The sequence below is a fragment of the Theropithecus gelada genome, chromosome 7b (assembly GCF_003255815.1).
Source record: "Theropithecus gelada isolate Dixy chromosome 7b, Tgel_1.0, whole genome shotgun sequence".
Lineage (NCBI taxonomy): Eukaryota > Metazoa > Chordata > Mammalia > Primates > Cercopithecidae > Theropithecus > Theropithecus gelada.
In genome coordinates, this window is record NC_037675.1 from 79266560 (window position 1) to 79287955 (window position 21396).

General features: G+C 48.5%; 1 protein-coding gene across 1 annotated transcript in view; it reads left to right on the forward strand.

The window, feature by feature from the left end:
* The window catches only part of ADCK1 (aarF domain containing kinase 1), a 129728-nt gene extending 108633 nt beyond the window's left edge, over positions 1 to 21095 (forward strand). Inside the window, exons 8-11 of the mRNA XM_025393027.1 lie at positions 11580 to 11729; positions 12935 to 13132; positions 18701 to 18894; positions 20365 to 21095. Of these exons, the coding sequence (XP_025248812.1) occupies positions 11580 to 11729; positions 12935 to 13132; positions 18701 to 18894; positions 20365 to 20536 (714 nt within the window). The 3' untranslated portion in view covers positions 20537 to 21095. The remainder of the gene's footprint in view (positions 1 to 11579; positions 11730 to 12934; positions 13133 to 18700; positions 18895 to 20364) is intronic.
* Positions 21096 to 21396: the final 301 nt, after the last annotated feature.

Here is a 21396-nt window from a genome sequence, read left to right on the forward strand (position 1 = left end):
GCACCCATTATTGAACTTCACATAAATGGAATCATGCAGTTTTGGGATCTGACGTCTTCGTCATCAATGTGGGGCTCTTCTGGAATCTATTTTGTTTCATTGGTCTATCCTTGTAATGCCACGCTATGTTAATTTCTTAATCCCCGGTCCCTGGCTTTTAGGCTTTGCATGACTTGGTAGCTCTTTGGCAGTCTGAGATGACGTTATTAAATACTTACTTCCGCAGAAACCCCCACAGTGGGCTATGGGCCACTACGGTGCTCTAAATACTGTCACTTACCATCAATGGTGTTGGGAGTAGATTAGGGACAGGCCTTACTCTGAATAAATTAATCTATCATGCCTCTTACCAACCAACATCAAAGCCACGGCCTTGTAGAAGACTATGGGGGAGCGTGTGTGTGTGTGTGTGTGTGTGTGTGTGTGTGTGTGTGTAAACATTCCACAATCCTGAAAGTTTCAGATAGACTCCTGAGGTTCTAAAGTCTCCCTAGGACTGTGGTACTCAGTGAGCCAGCCCTGGAGTAACTCCCTCCTGAGGGCGGCCTGGCTGTGAGCATTCCTTGGGGAGGGAGGTACAGGGCTAGATAGGAGTGACAGGGGGCAGAAGTCTTACTCTAAATCCTGGGGTGTAGTGTGACTAGTGGCATCTTAGCTGCTATAAGCAGATGTCTATCCTGGAAGGTGGCTGTAGAACGGACCCCTCTTGGGTGGGGGTGGATCCAGATCATCTCCAACCACTTGTTGTGTCAGCCTCACTCCGCTTTGAAGAGGCCTCCTCACTCTACAGCATCCCAGTCCCACTTGGCCCAATAGACTTGGATAGGGAAACACCGGTTTAGCAGGCAAGACGGGTAGGTTCAATCTCTGTCCTGCCAGTACCTTGCTGTATAACCTTAGGCAAATCACATCCGCTCTTTGGTCCTCAGTATGCTTATCGAAGGTGTTGGACTAGCTAGGCTCTAACCAGGAACATTAATTCTTCAGCTTGGTGAGAGCTAAGACTTGTTCACCAACAATCTCTTTTAGAATCACTGTAGGGGAAAAAAAGAAATCACCAGGGGAGCTTATTTAACAATGCAGATTCCTGGACCCTACTCCAAACTCACTAATCCAAATCTGGGGTGGAAAGGATTGTAGAAGTTTGCAAGAATCTACATTTCAACAAACTGTCCAGGCGGTTCAGACACTCACTGAAGTTCAGGACTCCGCATACTCAAACATGAAGCCAGGGGCCCAGGCCTTGCCAGGAGTGCCATCTGCGCTCACCCTGCTGATCTGTACCTCCAGGCCCGAGACAGCCCTGCCCAGGGGTGCCCACCTGCCAGCAAGCACAGGCCTCGGGAGCCAGCAGCCTGCAGGGGCCCTTGTTTGTTTGTGTCTGTGAGCCCAGAAGCAGATATTACCAAGGGCCTGACCTGGTGATCATATTTGCCAGTCACTTTAAGAGCTGGCGACAATGACTGTCATTGATCTCATTAAAAGTAAAGGTCGTGCAGGAGTCCGCTTTCCCGGGCTGGATGGCGCCTCCCCGAGCCACAGAACCACTATTGATTGCCGGACCTTTATCGAAGGTTAATTGGATTTCAGTGAGTGTGTGTTTAAGATCCTGCCGAGGCTGAGGCTCAATTTAATTTTTGTGAAATTAGCCAAGAGAGAGGTGACAGAGACGGGAGTGTAGGGGCAGCAGGGACGGATGACTGGAGGTCTGGTGGGCAGACACTGCTGTCTGTGAAGATTGGGATGGGGTTTTAGAAGGGACACCAGCCTGGCTGTCCCAGAGACATGGGATCCAGCGGGCGAGAGTGCCAGAGCTCCTCAGTGGTCATTATGTGGACTTAGGTTCAGTCTGCCGTCCTCAGGGTGGTGCTTCTGGTGTGTGGTGCAGCCTCCAGAACCCGTCTGTTCCCAGAGCGTCAGTCTCCATCTTCTGTCAGGGTTGGGTGGGGATCTGGGGCTTTAGCTGGTACTTTTAAAGTCTTTCAATTAATCTTTCTTTTTCAGAACCCCCAAATGTCATTTTCAGAGGTGCCAGGGTCCCTCAGTTTCTGAGCCTGCTTGAGGCTCAGCAGTAATAATTATAAAGCTCTCCTATTGCCGGCTTAGGGGTCCATGTTTTCTAGCCTGCCGAGTCACTTCTCAGTAGCTCCCTGCAGCAAACACAATTTTGCTTATCTCACTTTGCCTTCTGTTGTTGCCTCTCTACTCTTTTCTTGTTGTGGTGGGGTCTTTGCCTTCTTTCCTACTTTTAGAGTCACTTTTGTGGGGTTCGTGAAGGAGTGGAGTCAGTGGCCTGGGTTCCACTTGCCATGCTTAGCCAGAAGCCATTGCTATGCTTCTTCTAGTAAGCAATTCCATCCCGTGTCATTGCAGGAGCAGTGAAAGGGTCTCACTTTTGCTTTTAGCAAATGTTTTATTGAGCAGCTACCATGTGCAAGCACTGAGTGCACTTGCTATAATAGAGGTGTGAGCAGAGCGTGGGAGAGGGTGGGGCTGGGTGAGGCTTCACAGAGCTTGGGTGCTGGGTGGGAAGAGCATAGGGTTTCAGAGTTAGGGCTCCTGAGATTGTGTATTGGCCGGTGCCTTTTGGGTAAGTGACATCCTCTGAGTGTGAGTTTTCTTATCTATGCAGCTGGAGAGATAACATCACTTACTGCGTAGGGTCATTGTGTGAACTTTGCAAACTGAAGTTTTGTAAAAATAATGCGACTGTTACTTATTCATGAGGTCATGATTCACAGAGACGTGTCTTCCTCCATAGAATCTTTGAGAATCCTCTTCGCTCCCCTTCCTGCCCGCTTACTTCTATTTTCTGAGTACAAAGACTTAGAGCTGGGTTATAGTCATCCATTAAGCCTATGGTGGACCCCCTCCCCTCGCCCCCACTGTAAAAGCCATGCCGAAGTTTCTACCTTTCCCCTTTCACCACCTCCAGTTGAATAGGACATTTGCATTTTGGCTCAGTGTCATTTTTCCCCTGCTGGGCCTGCCTGGCTCTCTGGTAGAAGATGCCCAGACCAACACAGAACAGCTGCAGAGGCATGAAGACCTTCTACCAAAATCACCAAAAGAAAACACCTTCTTCCATCGTCCATCCCTTCATAGCGTCTTGGACCAAATATTTAAAAGAGCTTGGGGATATTAGAGGGGTCCAGGTGCATGAGATGAGTTCCTGGACATTTATTTCCTCAACAGCAAAGGTGTCGGGAGTGGGTAACTGTGTTGCTGTGGAGTTGGGCTTCCTGGATGCAGGTGTTGGCTCTGCTACTTATAAGCTGTGCCACCTTGGTGAAGCTGCTCACCCTTTTGAAGCCTCAGTTTCCTTTCGTAAAGTGGGATACAAGCGAGTAACCCACTGGATCGTTTGATGACTGAAACAGAGCGCTTGGCACGGTGCCGGGCCCAGCATATGTGCTCATCACGTGTTGAATTATGCTGAATTCTACCCCTTGGAATTTTGTGGTGTCCTGTGGTGCTGGCAGTACATGATGTGCCAAAAGATGGGGGAAACATATAGTGAAGAAACCCTTTCCCCATTTTTCATGTTGACCCCGGTAAGGTGGAAAGATAGGAAAGTATTTCTTTGGACGGAGTTGTTGTCCAAGGCCAGAGATGCCAGATGTCTCTGCTTTTCCTCCCTTTCTCTGTGTCTTCCCATAGCCAAAGGCCCTAGGACCCCTCCCACCTGCGCTGGTATCTGGGTAACTTTAATGAGTGTCTCTGGCCAGAGACTTGAGGAGGCTCTCTGGCCAGAGAGACTCATTAAATACCCCATGCCATGACTCTCTGTGATGTTCCTTTTCAATCCTAACCTAGAGAAGCTTTCACTAGGTGCCTAGGAGCTCCAAAATTAGAGTAACTTCCCAGTTTCCTGTGATTTTACTCAGCGCCTCTTCTTTTTATTTATATATTTTCTGATACAGGTTTTCACTCTCACCCAGGCTAGGGTGCAGTGACATGATCTCAGCTCACTGCAGCCTGAATCTCCCCAGTCTCAGGTGATCTTCCCATCCCAGCCTCTGGAGTAGCTGGGACTACAGGTGCATGCCACCATGCCTAGGTAATTTTTGTATTTCTTATAGAAACGGGGCTTCACCATGTTTCCCAGGCTGGTCTCCAACTCCTGGGCTCAAGCCATCTGACTGCCTCAGCCTCACAAAGCCCCTTTTCTTTCTTCCTCACTATCTCTCCCGACACCATGTGTGGTCGAAGAGGTTCCCAGCACCTTTGCGTTCAGAGACTACACCTCACGTTTGTGAGTGCAAGATTGCCCCACCTATGGACAAGTTTGGGCTTCATGCTGGGAAGCTGTTTTTAATCTGAGGCTTACAAATCCCAAAGGTGGTTCCTGGGGATAGGGTGGAGATTGTGGTAAAATGCTCTAGGGCCAGCACCAGTAGCTCATACCTGTAATCCCAGTGCTTTGGACAGGGCTGAAGTGGGAGGATCAGTTGAAACCAGGAGTTTGAGACCATCCCATCCTGAGCAACATAGTGAGACCTTGTCTCTACAAAAAAATAAATTAACTGGGCGTGGTGGCACATGCATGTAATCCTGGTTATTCTGGAGGGTGAGGTGGGAGGATCATTTGAACCCAGGTGTTCGAGGCTGCAGTGAGCCCTGATGGTGCCACTGCACTTGAGCCTGGGCTACAGAGTGAGGCCCTGTATTTTTTTTTTTAAAAAAGCTCTAGGTCTGGTCTAGTCTTTCATGCTGTTGTACCTCAGAAAGCCTGGGCAGAGACTGGAAGAAAGGCAGACAGAGTTTGAATGATTAACCTCCTTATAGTTAATATCAGGCTACTCATGTGATTATCAATATCCTGTAACACCAACCCCCTGTTTCCTTCAGGGATCTTGGCCTTTCTTTTAAGACGCCCCCCCCGGAACATAAATAGATTCTCTCTTGAGGGTGGGAATAAATTAATCCATGTAATTATAGAATAATTAAAGTACTTTTAGCCAATTCAAGTTTTGAGAAAAGTCCAAAAATAACTCATTGATTTAAATATTATTTACTAAATTAATTCTTTACTCAGTCTTTTTATAGATTCCTGGTTTTTCCCCCTCCCTGCTGTTAGAGAATAAAGGCATTGCATAATAACTGAAATCACTTATCGTCAATGGCACATTCTTTTTATGTGGAACAATTAAAAGATTTCTCATTGACTTTTTTTTTTCCTAAATGGCACTGTACTGTAGCTTTAGTTAACAGTGTGGTTTTGGTTTGCTGACAGTCTTGGATTTCCCACTGAGACTCTTTTTTTTCCAAATGAAACATTTTGGCAGCTTCTGGGGTTGGAGTGGGGTGGTGTTCAGACGTCTGTGGTGCAGTCTCTGTCTCCAGGAAGAGCTTCCCTGTGAGTGGAGAGGCAGGATAACGGGGCGATCGAGGCCTGTTCTCTGGAGCCAGTGCTCCTAGGTTTAGACTAACTGCCAACCAAGTCACCCAACTTTCTATTTTGTGTCCTGATTCCTTCACCTGTTGACTGCAGAGGATGGCAGCGAGTGCTGAATCCGTTAGTGTGAAGTGCCTGGCATGGTGCCTGGTATAGTGTGTTAGCCATCATTATTTGTCATACTGGACCTCTGTCAACTTCAGTAGGGATGGCACCGGGTTCAAGAGGCCAAAGAAGAGATAGTGAATGGAACATAGATTTAAACAAATGGTTTATTTGGGGGAACTTACAAGACAGTTCAGTGGTGGCAGGCTGGACAGGAAAACCACCACCACTTGTAAAAAGCATGCCGTTTAGATAGTACATTCACTTAGTACCCTGACCTCAGCAACCTGCACCTAGCAACCCATATTTCTGAAGTCAAGGCAGTTGTGTCTGCCATAAGTGTCTGCTTAAGTTATTACTGTCAGGTGTGTCTATCATGCACCATTCTAAAAAGATGGTGCGTCCTGTCATTATGCACATGCCACCGTTCACAGGGCATGGGACACAATGATCTGTTCTTAAGCAAGACACATAATGTATTATAGAAGGGAGAGAGGGTCGTGTGCCCAGTAATGGCCTTAGGTTTCTCCTCAATGCCTCTGAGTAGAAGGGGGCTGGCTTCTCTCTTCTCGGAAACTCAGTTCCTAGAAAGACTAACACAACTCTGAGAGATGTTATCCAACACTTAGAAACGAGGCCAGGAGAGTGTGGTGTGGCAGTCTTGGGCATTGTTCAACCAGCTCCCTAGAGGATTTTTTTTAATATTAGGGAAATGTACATTTGTTTGACTTTGCTATTGACAATTATTTAAAGGCACAGACTGGTCCTACATCAACTTGAAGATCTTATCCAGTAGAGATGCAAATAATTTCTGTCTAGTATAAAAGATAACCCCACCCAAAGGTTACAACTGTTTTTTAATGCCTTGTAGAACAGTAACCTGTTTTTTAGCTAATCCAGAAACCTTAGTCTCTTATTCCTGTTTAAATGCCCATAAACACCTACTTTCAAAATTCTCTTTGAACCAGCCCTACCATCTTACTTGCCCCCTTACTTATTTATTTTTGAGACGGAGTTTCACTCTTGTCGCCCAGGCTGGAGTGCAATGGTGTGATATTGGCTCACTGCAACCTCTGTCTCCTTGGTTCAAACAATTCTCCTCGGCCTCCCAAAATGCTGGGATTACAGGCATGAGCCACCGCACCAGGCCCCAATGTGTAGTCTTTTATCCCTCACCTTCCTCCCACCCGTCTCCCCAAGTCCCCAAAGTTCATTGTATCATTCTTATGCCGTTGCGTCCTCATAGATTAGCTCCCACTTACAAGTGGAAACATACGATATTTGTTTTTCCAGTCCTGAGTTACTTCACTTAGAATAATGGTCTCCAGTTCCATCTACGTTGCTGCAAATGCCATTATTTCATTCCTTTTTGTGGCTGAGTGGTATTCCATGGTGTATATACACCATGTTTTCTTTATCTACCTGTTGATGGGCATTTAGGCTGGTTCCATATTTTTGCAATTGTGAATTGTGCTGCTATAAACATGCGTGTGTAAGTGTCTTTTTCATATAATGATTTCTTTTCCTCTGGATAGACACCCACTAGTGGAATTGCTGGATCAAATGATAGTTCAACGTTTCGTTCTTTAAGGAATCTCCACACTGTTTCCCATAGTTGTTGTGCTAGTTTACATTCCCACCAGCAGTGTAAAAGTGTTCCCTTTTCACCACATCCATGCCAACATCTATTATTTTTGATTTTTTGAATTTGGCCATTCTTGCAGGAGTAAGGTGGTATTGCATTGTGGTTTTGATTTGCATTTCCCTGATCATTAGTGATGTTGAGCATTTTTTTCATATGTTTGTTGGCCATTTGTATATCTTCTTTTGAGAATTGTCTATTCATGTCCTTAGCCCACTTTTTGATGGGATTGTTTGTTCTTTTCTTGCTGATTTGTTTGAGTTCCTTGTAGATTCTGGATATTAATCTTTTGTTTGATGCATAGCTGTGAATATTTTCTCCCACTCTATGGATTCTTTCCACTCTGTGGATTGTCTGTTTACCCTGCTGATTATTTCTTTTGCTGTGCAGAAGCTTTTTAGTTTAATTAAGTCCTGTCTACTTATCTTTGTTTTTGTTGCATTTGTTTTTGGGTTCTTGGTCATGAAATCTTTGCTTAAGCCAATATCTAGAAGAGTTTTTCTGACGTTATCTTCTAGATTTTTTATGGTTTCAGGTCTTAGATTTAAGTCTTTGATCCATTTTGAGTTGATTTTTTATAAGGTGAGAAGTGAGAATCCAATTTCATTCTTCTACATGTGGCTAGCCAATTATCCCAGCACCATTTGTTGAATAGGGTGTCCTTTTCCCACTTTGTTTTTTTTGCTTTGTTGAAGATCAGTTGGCTGTAAGAATTTGGCTTTATTTCTTGGTTCTCTATTCTGTTCCATTGGTCTGTGTCCTTATTTTATACCAGTACCATGCTGTTTTACTAACTATAGCTCTGAAGTATAGTTTGAAGTTGGGTAATGTGATGCCTCCAGATTTGTTCTTTTTGCTTAGTCTTACTTTGGCTATGTGGACTTGCCCCCTTATTAATGAGTTAAAAAAATCTTTGACACATGTTCATTCTGTATTTATTTAGTTTTATTTTTTTTTTATGTATTTAGAGACAGGGTCTCGCTCTATCTCCCAGGTTGGAGTACAGTGGTGCCATCATAGCTCACTGCAGTGTCGAACTCCTGGGCTAAAGTGATCCTTCTGCCTTAGCCTCCCTAGTAGATAGAACCATATGCATGTTCCACCACACCTGGCTGAATTTTTAATTTTATGTAGAGATGAGGTCTTGCTCTGTTGCCCAGGCTGGTCTGAAACTCCTGTCTTCAAGCAATCATCCCTCCTGAGCCTCCCAAAGTGCTGGGATTATAGGTGTGGGCCACTGTGCCTGGCACACATTCTGTATTTATATGAGCTGTGCTTTAAACTTTGAAAATTAGGCTTTGAGAGTGATAGTGGGTATGTATTTTTTCTAAGTTAAAAATGATAAACTACTGCATGAAAAACAAACTTTGGTGTGTTGTCTTATAGTGTGTAAAGTGCTTTCTCATATGTGATCCTATTTTGACATTGAATCTTAAGGTTGCTCTGTGAGCAAGTAGAGCAGGTGGGGTTAGTCCCATGTAGTTGCTAAGGGAACTTGGAACCAGACTGAGAAGAGAGGTGCCTTATCCCCAGGTCTCCCATGCCCAGTGACAGAACCATGCCATTCGCAGGGACTCCCCCTCTGGTCTCTGTCTATGCTGGTGAAATCTGGTTAAAACCAACATTAGGAACAGCCCCAAATGGCAAGACACAATGAGCTGGAGGCAGGTGGATTGGAGATGTTGAGATGGAGTGGGCCACTCTGGTGACTCTTCTCATGTGGATATGAGCAGTAGTTGGTGGCCCCCAACCTCCCCAACCCCACCAGCAGCAGCTCACTTTTCAGGGGCAAGGGCTTCCCATCCTGAGCCCCCAGACCGCTAGGGGCCATGTTTTAGTATAGTTCATAGGGGGCCCAGAGCGATTAGCAATATTTCAGAAAGCTTAAGGGAGATCATACATCTCCCCATGACAGGTCTGCCCAGACTAAATGAAATGTCGTTTCTCTCCTTTTTTGGCTGGGATTCTGTCAGCTCAGTCTGGCTGTGGTGCTTATCTTGGGCTGATCAGGAGCCCTGATTGGACCTTATTTGCGTCCTTGACAAATAAAAATGAATGATTACTTAATAAATGCAATTGGTTTGGCAGATACAGCCTTTCAGAGCATGGCTCCACGAAGCTCCGAAGAGCCCCACAGAAGAGATTCTTGGTGGCATTGAGACTTGCTGGCCCACCCAGGACCAGCCCTGGCCGGGGGCCCCTCTCCAAGGAAGCAGACAGTGGTGGCCCTGGGGCATCTGGCATGTCAGCCTGAGTCTGAGAACTTGACCTGGGGCAAAGTCCTGCTCCTGATGCCGACAGACACTGAGTACTGGGGAGTCTATTTCACCCCAGGAAAATGGCAGGAGCTGGAGGGCTGGCGTGGTAGCGGGCACAGTGTCTTACACGTCTTCACCTCTTAAAAATGTACAATGGAAGCTAGTCTGCTCACCTTCCAGGGGTGTTATGAGAAATCACTAACGACAAGCACAGGGTCACTTATGAGAGTCACCAGGGCACGGCACCGTGGCATTCTCATTTACCTTCGCAGTGACCCTGGCTAGTGGGACTATTATTATTTCCATGTGACTGAAGCCGAGGGCATAAGCAACTGGTTAAGGTCACAAAGCTCAACTGAAAAGTGCAGCAGTGGGTGCAAGCCAGCGTAGAATAGCAGTTACTAGAAGGCTGCGGGGTCAGCTGGTGTGAATCTTGGCTTGACCTTTCTCTAGCCATGAGTAAGTTAAACCTTGATGAATCAGTTTCTCATCTGCAAAATGAGGATCATAATTGTCCCTACCTTTGGGGGGCTAATAAGGATGTCAGCTGGTTGTTACTAAAGTAGGGTCATCAAGAATGATGCAATGGGCAAATTATAATTGATTGGGATTCAGAGGACATTAATGGGGTTAGAATAAGCATCGAGGCAGGAACAACAGCATCTTAGGAAAACAGAGATGAGGGTCTCACGTTGAACGCAGAGTCATAGTCACGTGTTTGCCACTGTTATAAGCAAGTGGATACATAATAGAGCCAGTCTGTGGTCCATAAATTATACCTCAATAAAGCTGTTTAACAAAGCAGAGCAAGTGCCTGCTATCTTGGGAGTTTATGATAGTGGGATAGGTGGTCATTAATCAAATAATCACACAAATAGTGTGCTAGTGCCCTGAAAGAAAAGGCCTTTGAGAACGCATGGCGAGAGAGAGAACGCATGGCACCTCATCTTGCCTGGGACGTCAGGGAGGGCTTCCTCAGAGAGGCGATGCTGACCTGGGATGGGAAGGAAGAGAGGGGGTTAGTCAAGTGAAGGGGAGATGGCAGGAATGTTCCTGGCAGCAGGAATAGCATGTGCAAAGGCCCTGAGGCCAGAAAGCACAGGGATCGTTGGGGAAGAGAAAGAGTGAATGTGGCTGGAATGTCAGTGTGGTGTGAGATGAGACCAGGCAGGAGGCAGGGCCTGGTCAGGTAGGACTTTGCAGGCTGGGGGACAGAGGAGCATTTTTAAGATCCCAATCCTGTGTTCCCCACCCGTGGGCCCCAGCTCCTCTCCCCTCTGACCAGGTTAGGTTTGTTAATGACCATGGGGTCCAGCTGAGGCCAAGAGGGTTGCCTAGGGCAGCTTGTGTCCTGGGGTGTCAGCTTTCTGGGTCGAGCATCTCTTTGTCCCCTGGAAACCTGTCAACAGACCCTCTGTGGGTCCAGGTCTGGCTTTATTCAGCAGCTGTTCCCTAGCTGGGAAGAGGCTTTTAGCTTTAATAAAAAAGGGACTAGAGATAAGAAGACTGCCTCGTCAGGGAGAGCAGCAGTGACAGGATGATTTAAACGGCTTCTCTAGTGTCATTTCTTCTGTGCAGACATCATAAATCAGATTAGCACTGGGCTCTGGCAGGGAGGGGAGCAGGGAGAGGGGAGACGGGCCTGTGACTCTGGGTCCACCTGGCACAGGCCTGGAGCAGGTGGGGCAGCCCCAGAGGAGGCGGTGGGGTGACCTGCTCCTGATCCTCAGCCCCCCGCCCTGTTCTTTGGAGAAGGAGTGAGTGGAATGGCTCCCCCAGCCCAGCTTTTCAGCCCATTCTCAGCTTTGGGGAGAAAATGGAGAAGGGCTGATAAAAGGGTATGGAGGAGAGAAATGGGGGACAAGTGGAAGGGCGGGTGCGGGAGGTGGAGAGTGTAGTTCTCCTACCTAATCATGTGTTCACATCACCTCGAACTTTAAAAAATACTGGTGCCTTGTACCACCCACATGGTTTCATGATTCTAAGGTGCAGCTAAAGGTAAGAAGTCTTAAACTCAAAAAGTATGTCATCTCAGGCCATCACTCCCACCACAACCGCTCCAACCCACCGATTTTCTCTGGCCTCCCCTTAATGACCACATCGAGAGACCAGATAGAAGTCCCTGAGACAGATGTGAGTGGAGAGGAGCTCCCACCTGCCCCCGCTTCTCTTTCAGATCTCACGCCACCTGGGCAAGATGTATAGTGAGATGATCTTCGTCAATGGCTTCGTGCACTGCGATCCCCACCCTGGCAATGTACTGGTGCGGAAGCACCCTGGCACGGGAAAGGCGGAGATTGTCCTGTTGGACCATGGGCTTTACCAGGTAGAAGAGGCCTTTGTTACCCAGCCCCGGGACCTCTGGGTTTAGAGTCTGCCGACCACTCTAATTAGCTGCAGAACTGGGAGGGAGATAGCAAGAGTAGCTGGAAAGGGCCCTGCTCTCTCCCTTGGAGCTGTCATTTTGTGCAAGTCACTGTCACAGAGCTCTCAGAGCTTCAGCTTCCTCCTCATGAAGGTGAGGTTGATGGCACCCCCTTTACAGGCCGTTGTGAGGAGTAGGTGGAAATAGGCTTGTATGTTAGATTGTACTTTCCCATGGAGCCCCAGGCCAGCAAGGATCCTCAGCAGTGAGCTGTCCTCTGCATGAGCTGGGGCTTCATGGGGAAGGAGTTCATGTTTAGGCCTAGTGAGGACGTACTACCTAGTGGGAAAGGGGGCAGGCAGCCAATGGGGGCTGGAGGGCCTCAGACTGTGTCCTCAGGATACAGATTTGGTTCAAAGGAGCCATGAGCTCCTACTTGGAAGATGGGAAGTTCACTGCCAATCTGGGCCCCAGGGCCTGGCTTGGTCCCATGAGGCAGATGGTCCCGGGGTGGTTTTCCCCAGGGGATTCTGCTCCTTCTCTCAGGGACCTGATTCCACATCCCCAAATCTTGGCCTCTTCTAAAAGGCTTAACGAAGTAGAATGCATTAGTTTAGGGTAGGCTAGCTGTTTTCACATGTGGCCCCAAAATGAATGATGGCCCAGATACAACAGAAACTTAATTGCTTGCTCACATGCCAGTCCTGGATGGGTGGAGAAGACTGCCAGGCTCTGACCCCCAAGCTTCACCAGAGGTGATGGTGCTGGCAGCTGGCGGCGGGGTGAGGGCTTGGAGGAGCGGGCGGGGGAAGTTTCTGTGGGCCGGGCCTGGAAGTGGAGCTTCTGCCACATTCCTTCAGTTGGGCTCGTGCTGAGGACCACATCTAACTTTGAGGGAGGCTGAGAAAGTAGCCTGTACCTGGGAAGAGGAGGAGATTGTAGACTTGGGTGGGCAGTTAATAGTCACTGCCACTCAGGGTCAAGGCTTGCTAAAGAGTCGCTTTGAACTTAAACCTTCAGGGATGGCAGAGCTCTGTGGGAGAAGCAGATGCCGTGGGAAGGCGCAGTCCTCACCATCATCTTTTATAATGGTTGGCATCAGCTAGGGACTTGGGCCTTCGTGGGGAGACGAGGCTCAGGTCCCACCATTGCCGCCTCCACCCTAGGTGCTCACGGAAGAATTCCGCCTGAATTACTGCCACCTCTGGCAGTCTCTGATCTGGACTGACATGAAGAGAGTGAAGGAGTACAGCCAGCGCCTGGGAGCCGGGGATCTCTACCCCTTGTTTGCCTGCATGCTGACAGCGCGGTCATGGAACTCAGTCAACAGAGGCATCAGCCAAGCTCCTGTCACTGCCACTGAGGTAGGTGACCCCTCCAGGCCCTGCCTCTTCCTAAATGCAGAAGGCAGGGCTAGAGGTGGCCTATGGACCCCTACCAAGTAGGGTCTGAGAGTCTAGGCTGGTGGGCTATGTGTGGGGGGAGGGGAAGAATTGGGACTATATTGGATAAGAAGAGAAAGACAAGGAGAAATAGTGCCCTGGATGGAAGGAGGGAAAGGGGGTGATATCTCCCTAGCTCCCCTTCAAGCCTTATCAGTCTGGAGGAAACAGGGGCACATTAACCATAATAACTCAGACTTCTGTAGCTTTAGCTCTGACCCACTCACACTAGACTCCAGGCCTTCCCCAAGTTCTCCCACAGGACCTCTGGGAATCCTTAGGGATTATCTCTTAAATAAATCTGGCAGTACTGCTGTGTTCTGCCTGGCACTGTCTCCCATCACATGGCTCCTCTAAGACACCAAGCTGAGATAGCCCTTCACTACTCAGGTGGCACTCAAGCAGGGGTGCTCATCTCATTGTCTGCAGACTTTTTTTTTTTTTTTGGAGACGGAGTCTCGCTCTGTCACCCAGGCTGGAGTGCAGTGGTGTGATATTGGCTCACTGCAACCTCTGCCTCCTGGGTTCAAGTGATTCTCTTGTCTCAGCCTCCCAAGTAGCTGGCACTACAGGTGCATGTCACCATGCGTGGCTAATTTTTGTATTTTTAGTAGAGACGGAGTTTTGCTGTGTTGGCCAGGCTAAAGCAGCTTTTTTGTGGTCACTATTTGTAGCTCATTTCTCCATTTCACCTAGACAAGAGTCTCATGGAGTCTGGGCCAGGAGACATATTGGGAGCACCTCCACCGGGTACTCAGACCCACCTCTGCTTGCACAACAGAGGCTTACGGGGGCGAGCTCATTCCTCCTGGCTCAAGGTGGGCTCCCTTCCAGGGGGCTTTTCCAGCCTCCAGGAATTGGCTGCTGTCTTCACAGCCTATTAATTTGCCAGACCCACTTAGACTTGCCTGAATCCACGTGGGGGATGGCCTTGGGCTCCAGCTGAGGCCCCTGCTCACCACCAGGGACAGGGTTCTGCCTGTGCAGTCAGAAAGCCCTGGGCTCCAGTGCCTCTTCTTCCTTACAGTGTGACCTTGGGTGGTCCTCATCACCTCTTTGAGCCTCAGGGTAAGCTGCTTACCCTGTAAGCTGCTTTGTGATAGGCAGCTTTGGGAATGGCTAGATCCAGATTCTCAAATGATGTCATCAAAGAGGCCATCCATCCCCATCTCTTGGCTCCACTTTCCTCCAAGTTGACATCTTTCTCCAGCAAGCTTGGTGGCAAAGATGGCCACCAACTGCTCTTGGCTTCTATAGCCTTGAAGTCCATCATCTCTAAGGAAGAGAGACAATTTTCCTCTTTTGTAAAATAAAATAGGGATGGTAAGGATAATTTCCACTTTATTGATAGTGCATGTAAAGTGCCTACCCACAGCTCCTGAAGTTTGTTCATTTGACAAACATTTGTTTTTGTGGGGCCATGGGTACGAGCTGAGGATCCCATGATGAACAGGCAGACAGGCCTTCTGTGTAATTTACACTTTGCTTGAGGGAGACAGACAGTAAACAAGTGGACAAACAGGTGAATGGAATAATTGCAGGTTGTCAGTGCCCTGGACGAAACAAGTAGGGTGCTGTGAGGAGGGGGGACGGGACAGCACTCAGAGAAGACCTGACTTGAGGAGGTGACATTTCAGCTGAGGCCCAAAGGACAGGAAAGGCACCAGTTCCAGGAGGAGCTTGAAGGACACATTCTAGGCACACTCAAGCCAAGGGGAAAGAAAGCATTTGGTATGGCCCAGAGTGTGGTGAGGAGGATGGTGGGATGAGAAGTTGGAGGAGTCGTGGGCAGGAAGATCATTACGCAGGGTCTTAAAAGCCATGGGAAAATGTTCCAATTAATTCTCAGCACAAAACAAAGCCCTTGATAGGCTCTGAGCAGGAGGGGGAGAGGCCCAGACTTATTCTTTTTAAGTATCTCTCTCGAGTGGGGTGAGATGAGTGGTGGTGATCATTTAGGAGCCTGGGCCAGGACTCCAGGTTGAGAGATGACAGGGGCTCAGGCTACACTGGTGGCAACAGAGATGGAGAGAGGCAGTGGAGTCAAGGTGTGTTTTGGAAGTAAGATTGAGTTTCTGTAGGACTGGATGTGGAGAGGAGGGAAAGGGCGGGGCCAAGGCTGCATCATAGCTTTTTGGGATGAGTTTTATGGTGGGGGATGGTGGTACTTCCTGTCATAGGGAAGACTGGGAAGGACATATTTGGGATGGGGTAGTCAATGGTTCTCTTGAACAGGTAGAGATGTCATGGGCATCTGGTGTTCACAGAAGAGGTCTAGACTTAAAATACAAATTTAAGAGTTTTCAGGGTAAGGTGATATTTAAAACCTCAGGCCTGGATGAGGTCACATGGCATCTACTAGGTTCTCAGTATATATTTGTTTTTATTAACTAAGATAGAATTTTGTTTTTGCATTCTTTTTTCTTTTCTTTTTCTTTCTTTTTTTTTTTTGAGACAGAGTCTCACTCTGTTGTCTAGGCTGGAGTGCAGTGGCGCAATCTTGGCTCACTGCAACCTCTGCCTCCCGAGTTCAAGCGATTCTCCTGCCTCAGCCTCCCGAGTAGCTGGGATTACAGGCATGTGCCACCACACCTGGCTAATTTTTATATATTTAGTAGAGACGGGGTTTCGCCATGTTGGCCAGGATGGTCTTGATTTCCTGACCTTGTGATCCACCCACCTCGGCCTCCCATAGTGCTGGGATTACAGGCATGAGCCACCGCACCCAGCCTGTTTTTGCATTCTTATTCGTTGATAAAGACTCAGTTTAAATGCCAGTCCTTTGAAAAAGTCTTGTCTCTTCCAGAAAGCCTGTTCTTACCACCTTTGCCAAAAGTCACCCCTTAATACTTATATTGCTAACAAGGCAAGTACACCATGCCCCTTGTAGTTATTTGTCTGCACACCTTAACTCTCCAACTATGTGGTGAGCACTTGGAAGGCAAAGACCCCGTCTTGTATATCTTTTTATAAGATCCCTGCCATCCTGGGACTGGGTCTGGTAGAGGGACATTTGTGAACGTTCTGGAGACACTTACTCCATTTGCTCACTTTGGACAACCCAGATAGATCATAAAGTTAGCTACTCCAGGTCAGCCTGATCTCAGGGATCCACAGGCTCGGTCTTTCTGAGCCCTGCTGTCATTGAGGATTAGGGGAACCTCCAACGTTATATGAGGGAGAATGTTTTCCCCAACTAACCGTAGCTTAAACATAAGGAATTTGTTCTCTCTCCTACAAGAAGCCTGGAGATGGGTGGGTTAGCTCAGTGGATCAACAAATTCAGGTCCCCGGGCTAACTCATGATTCTCTGGGCTTTCCATCACAATTCCAAGATGACTGTGGTGGTTCCAAGCTTTACATCTTCATTCAGTGGTCGCTAGAGGCAGGAATAAGGTGCTAAGTCTCCTTATATAATTTAAGAGCAAGAAAACCTTTTCTAGAAGTGTCGGCCTCCCTCCAACAACCTCCTCTTGCCTCATTGGCTGAAGCAGGTCACGTGTCCCTGCCTAAACCAGTCATGTGGCAAGGGGCTGAGAGCTCAGAGCCAGCCCTGGCTGAACTCAATCCAGATTCTCTGCTGGGGCCAGGGAGGGGCTACACCTCCCAACGGAGCATGACCCAAGGGATCAAGTGAACACATTTTTTTTTTTTGAGACAGAGTCTCACTCTGTTGCCTAGGCTGGAGTGTAGTGGTGTGATCTCAGCTCACTACAACCTCTGCCTCCCGGGTTCAAGCGGTTTTCCTGACTCAGCCTTCCGAGTAGCTGAGACTAAAGGCATGTGCCACCATGCCTGGCTAGCTTTTGTATTTTTAGTAAAGATGGGGTTTCACTATGTTGGCCAGGCTGGTCTCGAACTCCTGACCTCGTGATCCACCAGCCTCAGCCTCCCAAAATGCTACGATTACAGACGTGATCCTGGGTTCTTTTAATAAAGGAGATTGGGGTGAAGACTCAGGTAGATACCCAACAGTGTCTACTGCAGACACCCACCATCAGGATGTGTCTTAGCTGGAGACTCTGCTGCTCTGAGAACTGTCTCCCGGTAGTAGCCTGGGTGAGTGAAGGAGCTGAGAGGCTGTTGCCAGGCTAGTCGTGACCGTGCTGAGAGGGGGAGTCCCTGCGGTGAGCAGGGGACTTGTAGCTGTGGCCGCAGGCACCTCTTGAGGTCTGGCTTTGTGTTGAGATGTGCCAGCCTGATAGCTCCTGCCTGAGAGGCATTTCAAGACATTTCAAGTTTTGCAGTGACTCTGTTCTCAGCAGCCCACACGTGCTCCTGAAAGCACTGAGAGCCCTGCTGCTTCAGAGAGGAGTGGAGTGGTAAAGCCTTTCGACAGCACGCCAGGTCTCCTCATTATGACTTGGCTACTGATTGCTTCCTCAGACCTTATCTCTGGTGACCCTCCCAGTGCTGCTGGGAGGTGGGCACAGAGGGTATTGGCATTCCCAATGTTTGGGTGAGGACACTGAGTTGAAATAGATTAGAGGACTTACCCAGAGTCATGGAGTCCTGTGGTGAGGTGAGGAGGTGTGGTATTGCCAGATGGTGAGGGCACAGGCTCGGGAGCTGGACTGCCTGGGTTCACGTCCCATCTCACCATTTACTCACACTTAACTTCTCAATGCCTCTGTTTCCTCATCTTAAATGGGGATAATACGCTGATAGGGTTGTTGTGAGGATTAAATCAATTAATACATGCCGAAATTGTCAAAGTGCCTGGCTTCTTTAGTAAATGCTCAATATATGGTACTTATCGTCATCATCATCATATCTACGGAGACTGAAAAGGGGTCAGAACCACACTTATATTTAGGATTTGGCTGGGGGCAGTTATCTGCCTAGAGCTGTGAAGAGTGTAGGGACAGGGATCGTGGGGAGGCCAGACCCCAAACTTAAAGACCAGATGGGTCAAGGGCTGTGGCGATGACCAGTATGAAGGGCTAATCCTGGATCCTAAGCCAGGGCATCAGACCTTGGGCCACAGGTGGGATGAGACTGGCTCCCATGCGAGGACAGTGGTAAGCAATGGAGTGTGAGCAGCAGCATGGTCTGGCGGGGTGCAGGCTATGGGACAGGACTTTGGAGTTGGGTTGAAGTCAGGTCAGCCTGAGCTAGGCTTGGAGGGGTAGGAAACCAGACTCAGCTGGTACTGGCTTCTGGGGGTCCTTCCAGACCTGATCTAAAATTGGTGGCCAGTGAAAAAGCCTTGGAGAATAACCTGGTCTCTCTCAGTGTATCCTGTGTCACATCCAGCACTTTCCTAGAAGTTTGGCTGAGACATCCCCTTCCAGGTTTGTCAGGCTATACAGCGCCTTGTGCTAGACTTGTCTATTGGGAGTGCTCCTAGCAGTGCCAAGACAGCGGTGCCTGAAGCTCCCTCCTGGGACTTCTTTGCAGCCCTCTGGTCCCAGCCTGCCAGACCCCTGCCACCCCTGGCCCCACTACCCATACCAACCATCTGTTTCCGTCTCCCCATTGCTGCCTCAGGACTTAGAGATTCGCAACAACGCGGCCAACTACCTCCCCCAGATCAGCCAGCTCCTCAACCACGTGCCGCGCCAGATGCTGCTCATCTTGAAGACCAATGACCTGCTGCGTGGCATTGAGGCCGCCCTGGGCACCCGTGCCAGCGCCAGCTCCTTTCTCAACATGTCACGTTGCTGCATCAGAGCGCTAGCTGAGTGAGTGTGGGCTCCTCCCTCTCCTCCCCTCCTAGCCCCCTGGCCTGCCCCAGGGGTCCTGCTTTTGCTGCCACCTTTCCCCAGCAGTCTACAGCGCCCTGCCTGAGCTTCCAAATCTCCAGATCTCCCTGCAGGAAAAGTTAAAGTTTGAAATGTTTTCTGAGAGTCTCAGCCCCATCCAAGTATCCCAAGTTTGAGGACAGGAAGCCCTGGTGTGTATCTCTCCATTAATTGGTCCTGGAACTTGTCAGCCAGGCCAGTGCTCTTTGTCCTGTAGGTGAGAGTGTGACTCAGGTTCTCTTGATCTCAGATCTATTTATTTATTTAATTTATTTATTTTCTTTTTTGAGAGAGTCTGACTCTGTCCCCCAGGCTGGAGTAGAGTGGTGTGATAATCGGCTCACTGCAACCTTCATCTCCTGAGTTCAAGCGATTCTCCTGCCTCAGTCTCCCGAGTCGTTAGAATTACAGGCTCCTACCACCACGCCCAGCTAATTTTTATGTTTTAGTAGAGACGGGGTTTCACCATGTTGGCCAGGCTGGTTTTGAACTCCTGACCTCAAGTGATCCACCTGCCTTGGCCTCCCAAATTCCTGGGATTACAGGCGTGAGCCACCATGTCTGGCTTCAGATCTTTTTAGATGCCTCAGCACCTTTGGGCATTCATGAGGAAGAGAAGTGTGCTTCCTCAGGGAGCTGGTTCCAGAGGAAAGAGGGTTTCAGGCTCTATTACTGAGTGTGACGAATACGTTGGAAGGGCCACACTCTGGCTGATTGTTCTCACTCAAGAGAGGAAGCTTAGATGATGCTCAATTCCCAGCCCTTCCATGCTAGGAATGGACCATTCTGGGAACCTATATCATGTGCCCACTATCAAATATTGAATTAGTTTACAGCATAATATACTGCACACTGAAAGGGCCAACTTTGATGTATTCTTCCTCTGAGGGTTCAGGAAATGAAGTCTTGAATAGGTCATCATCATAAACACTAGTTTTCATCATGTCCTTTTGTGGGTGCAGAAGGGATTGAGCTGGGCTGAATTCATAATGGCCTTAGCCTCCCAGGACCACCTGACCAGGTTTCCAAGTGATTCTTATCCTTAAAAAGTTTGGAAAGGCTTTGACTATTTTTGAGTTTGGGGGATTCTTGGTTGGCATATATTTACCATGCTTTTGGAGAAAGAAACATTGGAATGATCTACCCAATGGGTTTATTAGACCTTTGATGCCCTGTGAAACAACTGCTTTTATTTATCCCACTTATTTGAAAAACTCCTTTGAAATATTTGAGTTCCTCTGGCTCCTGATTGGGTAGTGGTATAGTATGATCCTGTATCCAAGAGTAGTCCGTAGGGGCAGGGAGCTGGTGAGTTGGCCAAAGCCACCATCTTTAGTTTTTCTAAATGATACAGAGCTGGTGTTTCTTGCCTCTTTATTTCTTTTCTCCTTCTTCTTTCCCTTCTTCCAGGCACAAGAAGAAGAATACCTGTTCATTCTTCAGAAGAACCCAGATCTCTTTCAGAGAGGCCTTCAACTTATGGCAGATCAACCTCCATGAGCTCATCCTGCGTGTGAAGGGGTTGAAGCTGGCCGACCGGGTCTTGGCCGTAATATGCTGGCTGTTCCCTGCTCCACTCTGATTGGAATTGCTCTCCCTGCCCCATTCTGATGTCTTTCCACTCCTCAGCCCCTCATCCTGCCTCCACCCAGCTGCTCCATTTTTGCCACATGGTGGCCTGCAGCCCCAGAGTCACTGTCCATGTCACCATCTTCCTCCTCTTTTGGAATCCTCTCTGCATACTGTGGCCCTTATCTCAGGGCCCACAGGCTGAACTGTGGCATAGCTCTCTCTTCTTCTCCAAGAAGACTCAGCAGCCTACATTCCCACTCCTGGTATGTGCCATTGGGTTGGATGTCCCCACTACTTCCATTAACCCTTCCCATTGCCAAGACGTGCCACGGGTGCCACTGGGGGCACACTGAACTTGTAGGGAGTTTGATTTTGTTGGAGGTGAACATGGTCTCTGAACTTGACAGAGAACAGCTTCCCTTTCCTAGTCATGTCACCCTCCAAAGGAAGTCACACCTCAGCGAGGTGGTTTGGCATCTGGGGCCGACTCCATTGCAGCCATGAGCTCACTGCTGTCAGTGACCTTTGGTGTTTTCTGTACTGTTTCAATAAAAACTCCTTCAAGGTTGCAGGGTTTGTCCATCATAACTCACTTGACCCCAGGCACATGCCCTTCCAGAGTGTGCTCATGGTCCTCGCCAAGGGCTTATGGTTCCTCTTGGTTGCCGCTTCCTCAGGGTTTCCCAGGGAGATCTAGGGAACAGAAGGCCCGCGGCTGTTTGGTGGGATTTATATTCTAGGTTGGGAGTTCGCCCACAATGCCCATTAGGTCAGAGTGGACCTGAATTGAATATTGGTGTGATCTTCTGCCTGGCTTCTTGCTCCTATAATCCTTCCAACTGGTGGGGCCACTTCAACTGTGGGGCTACT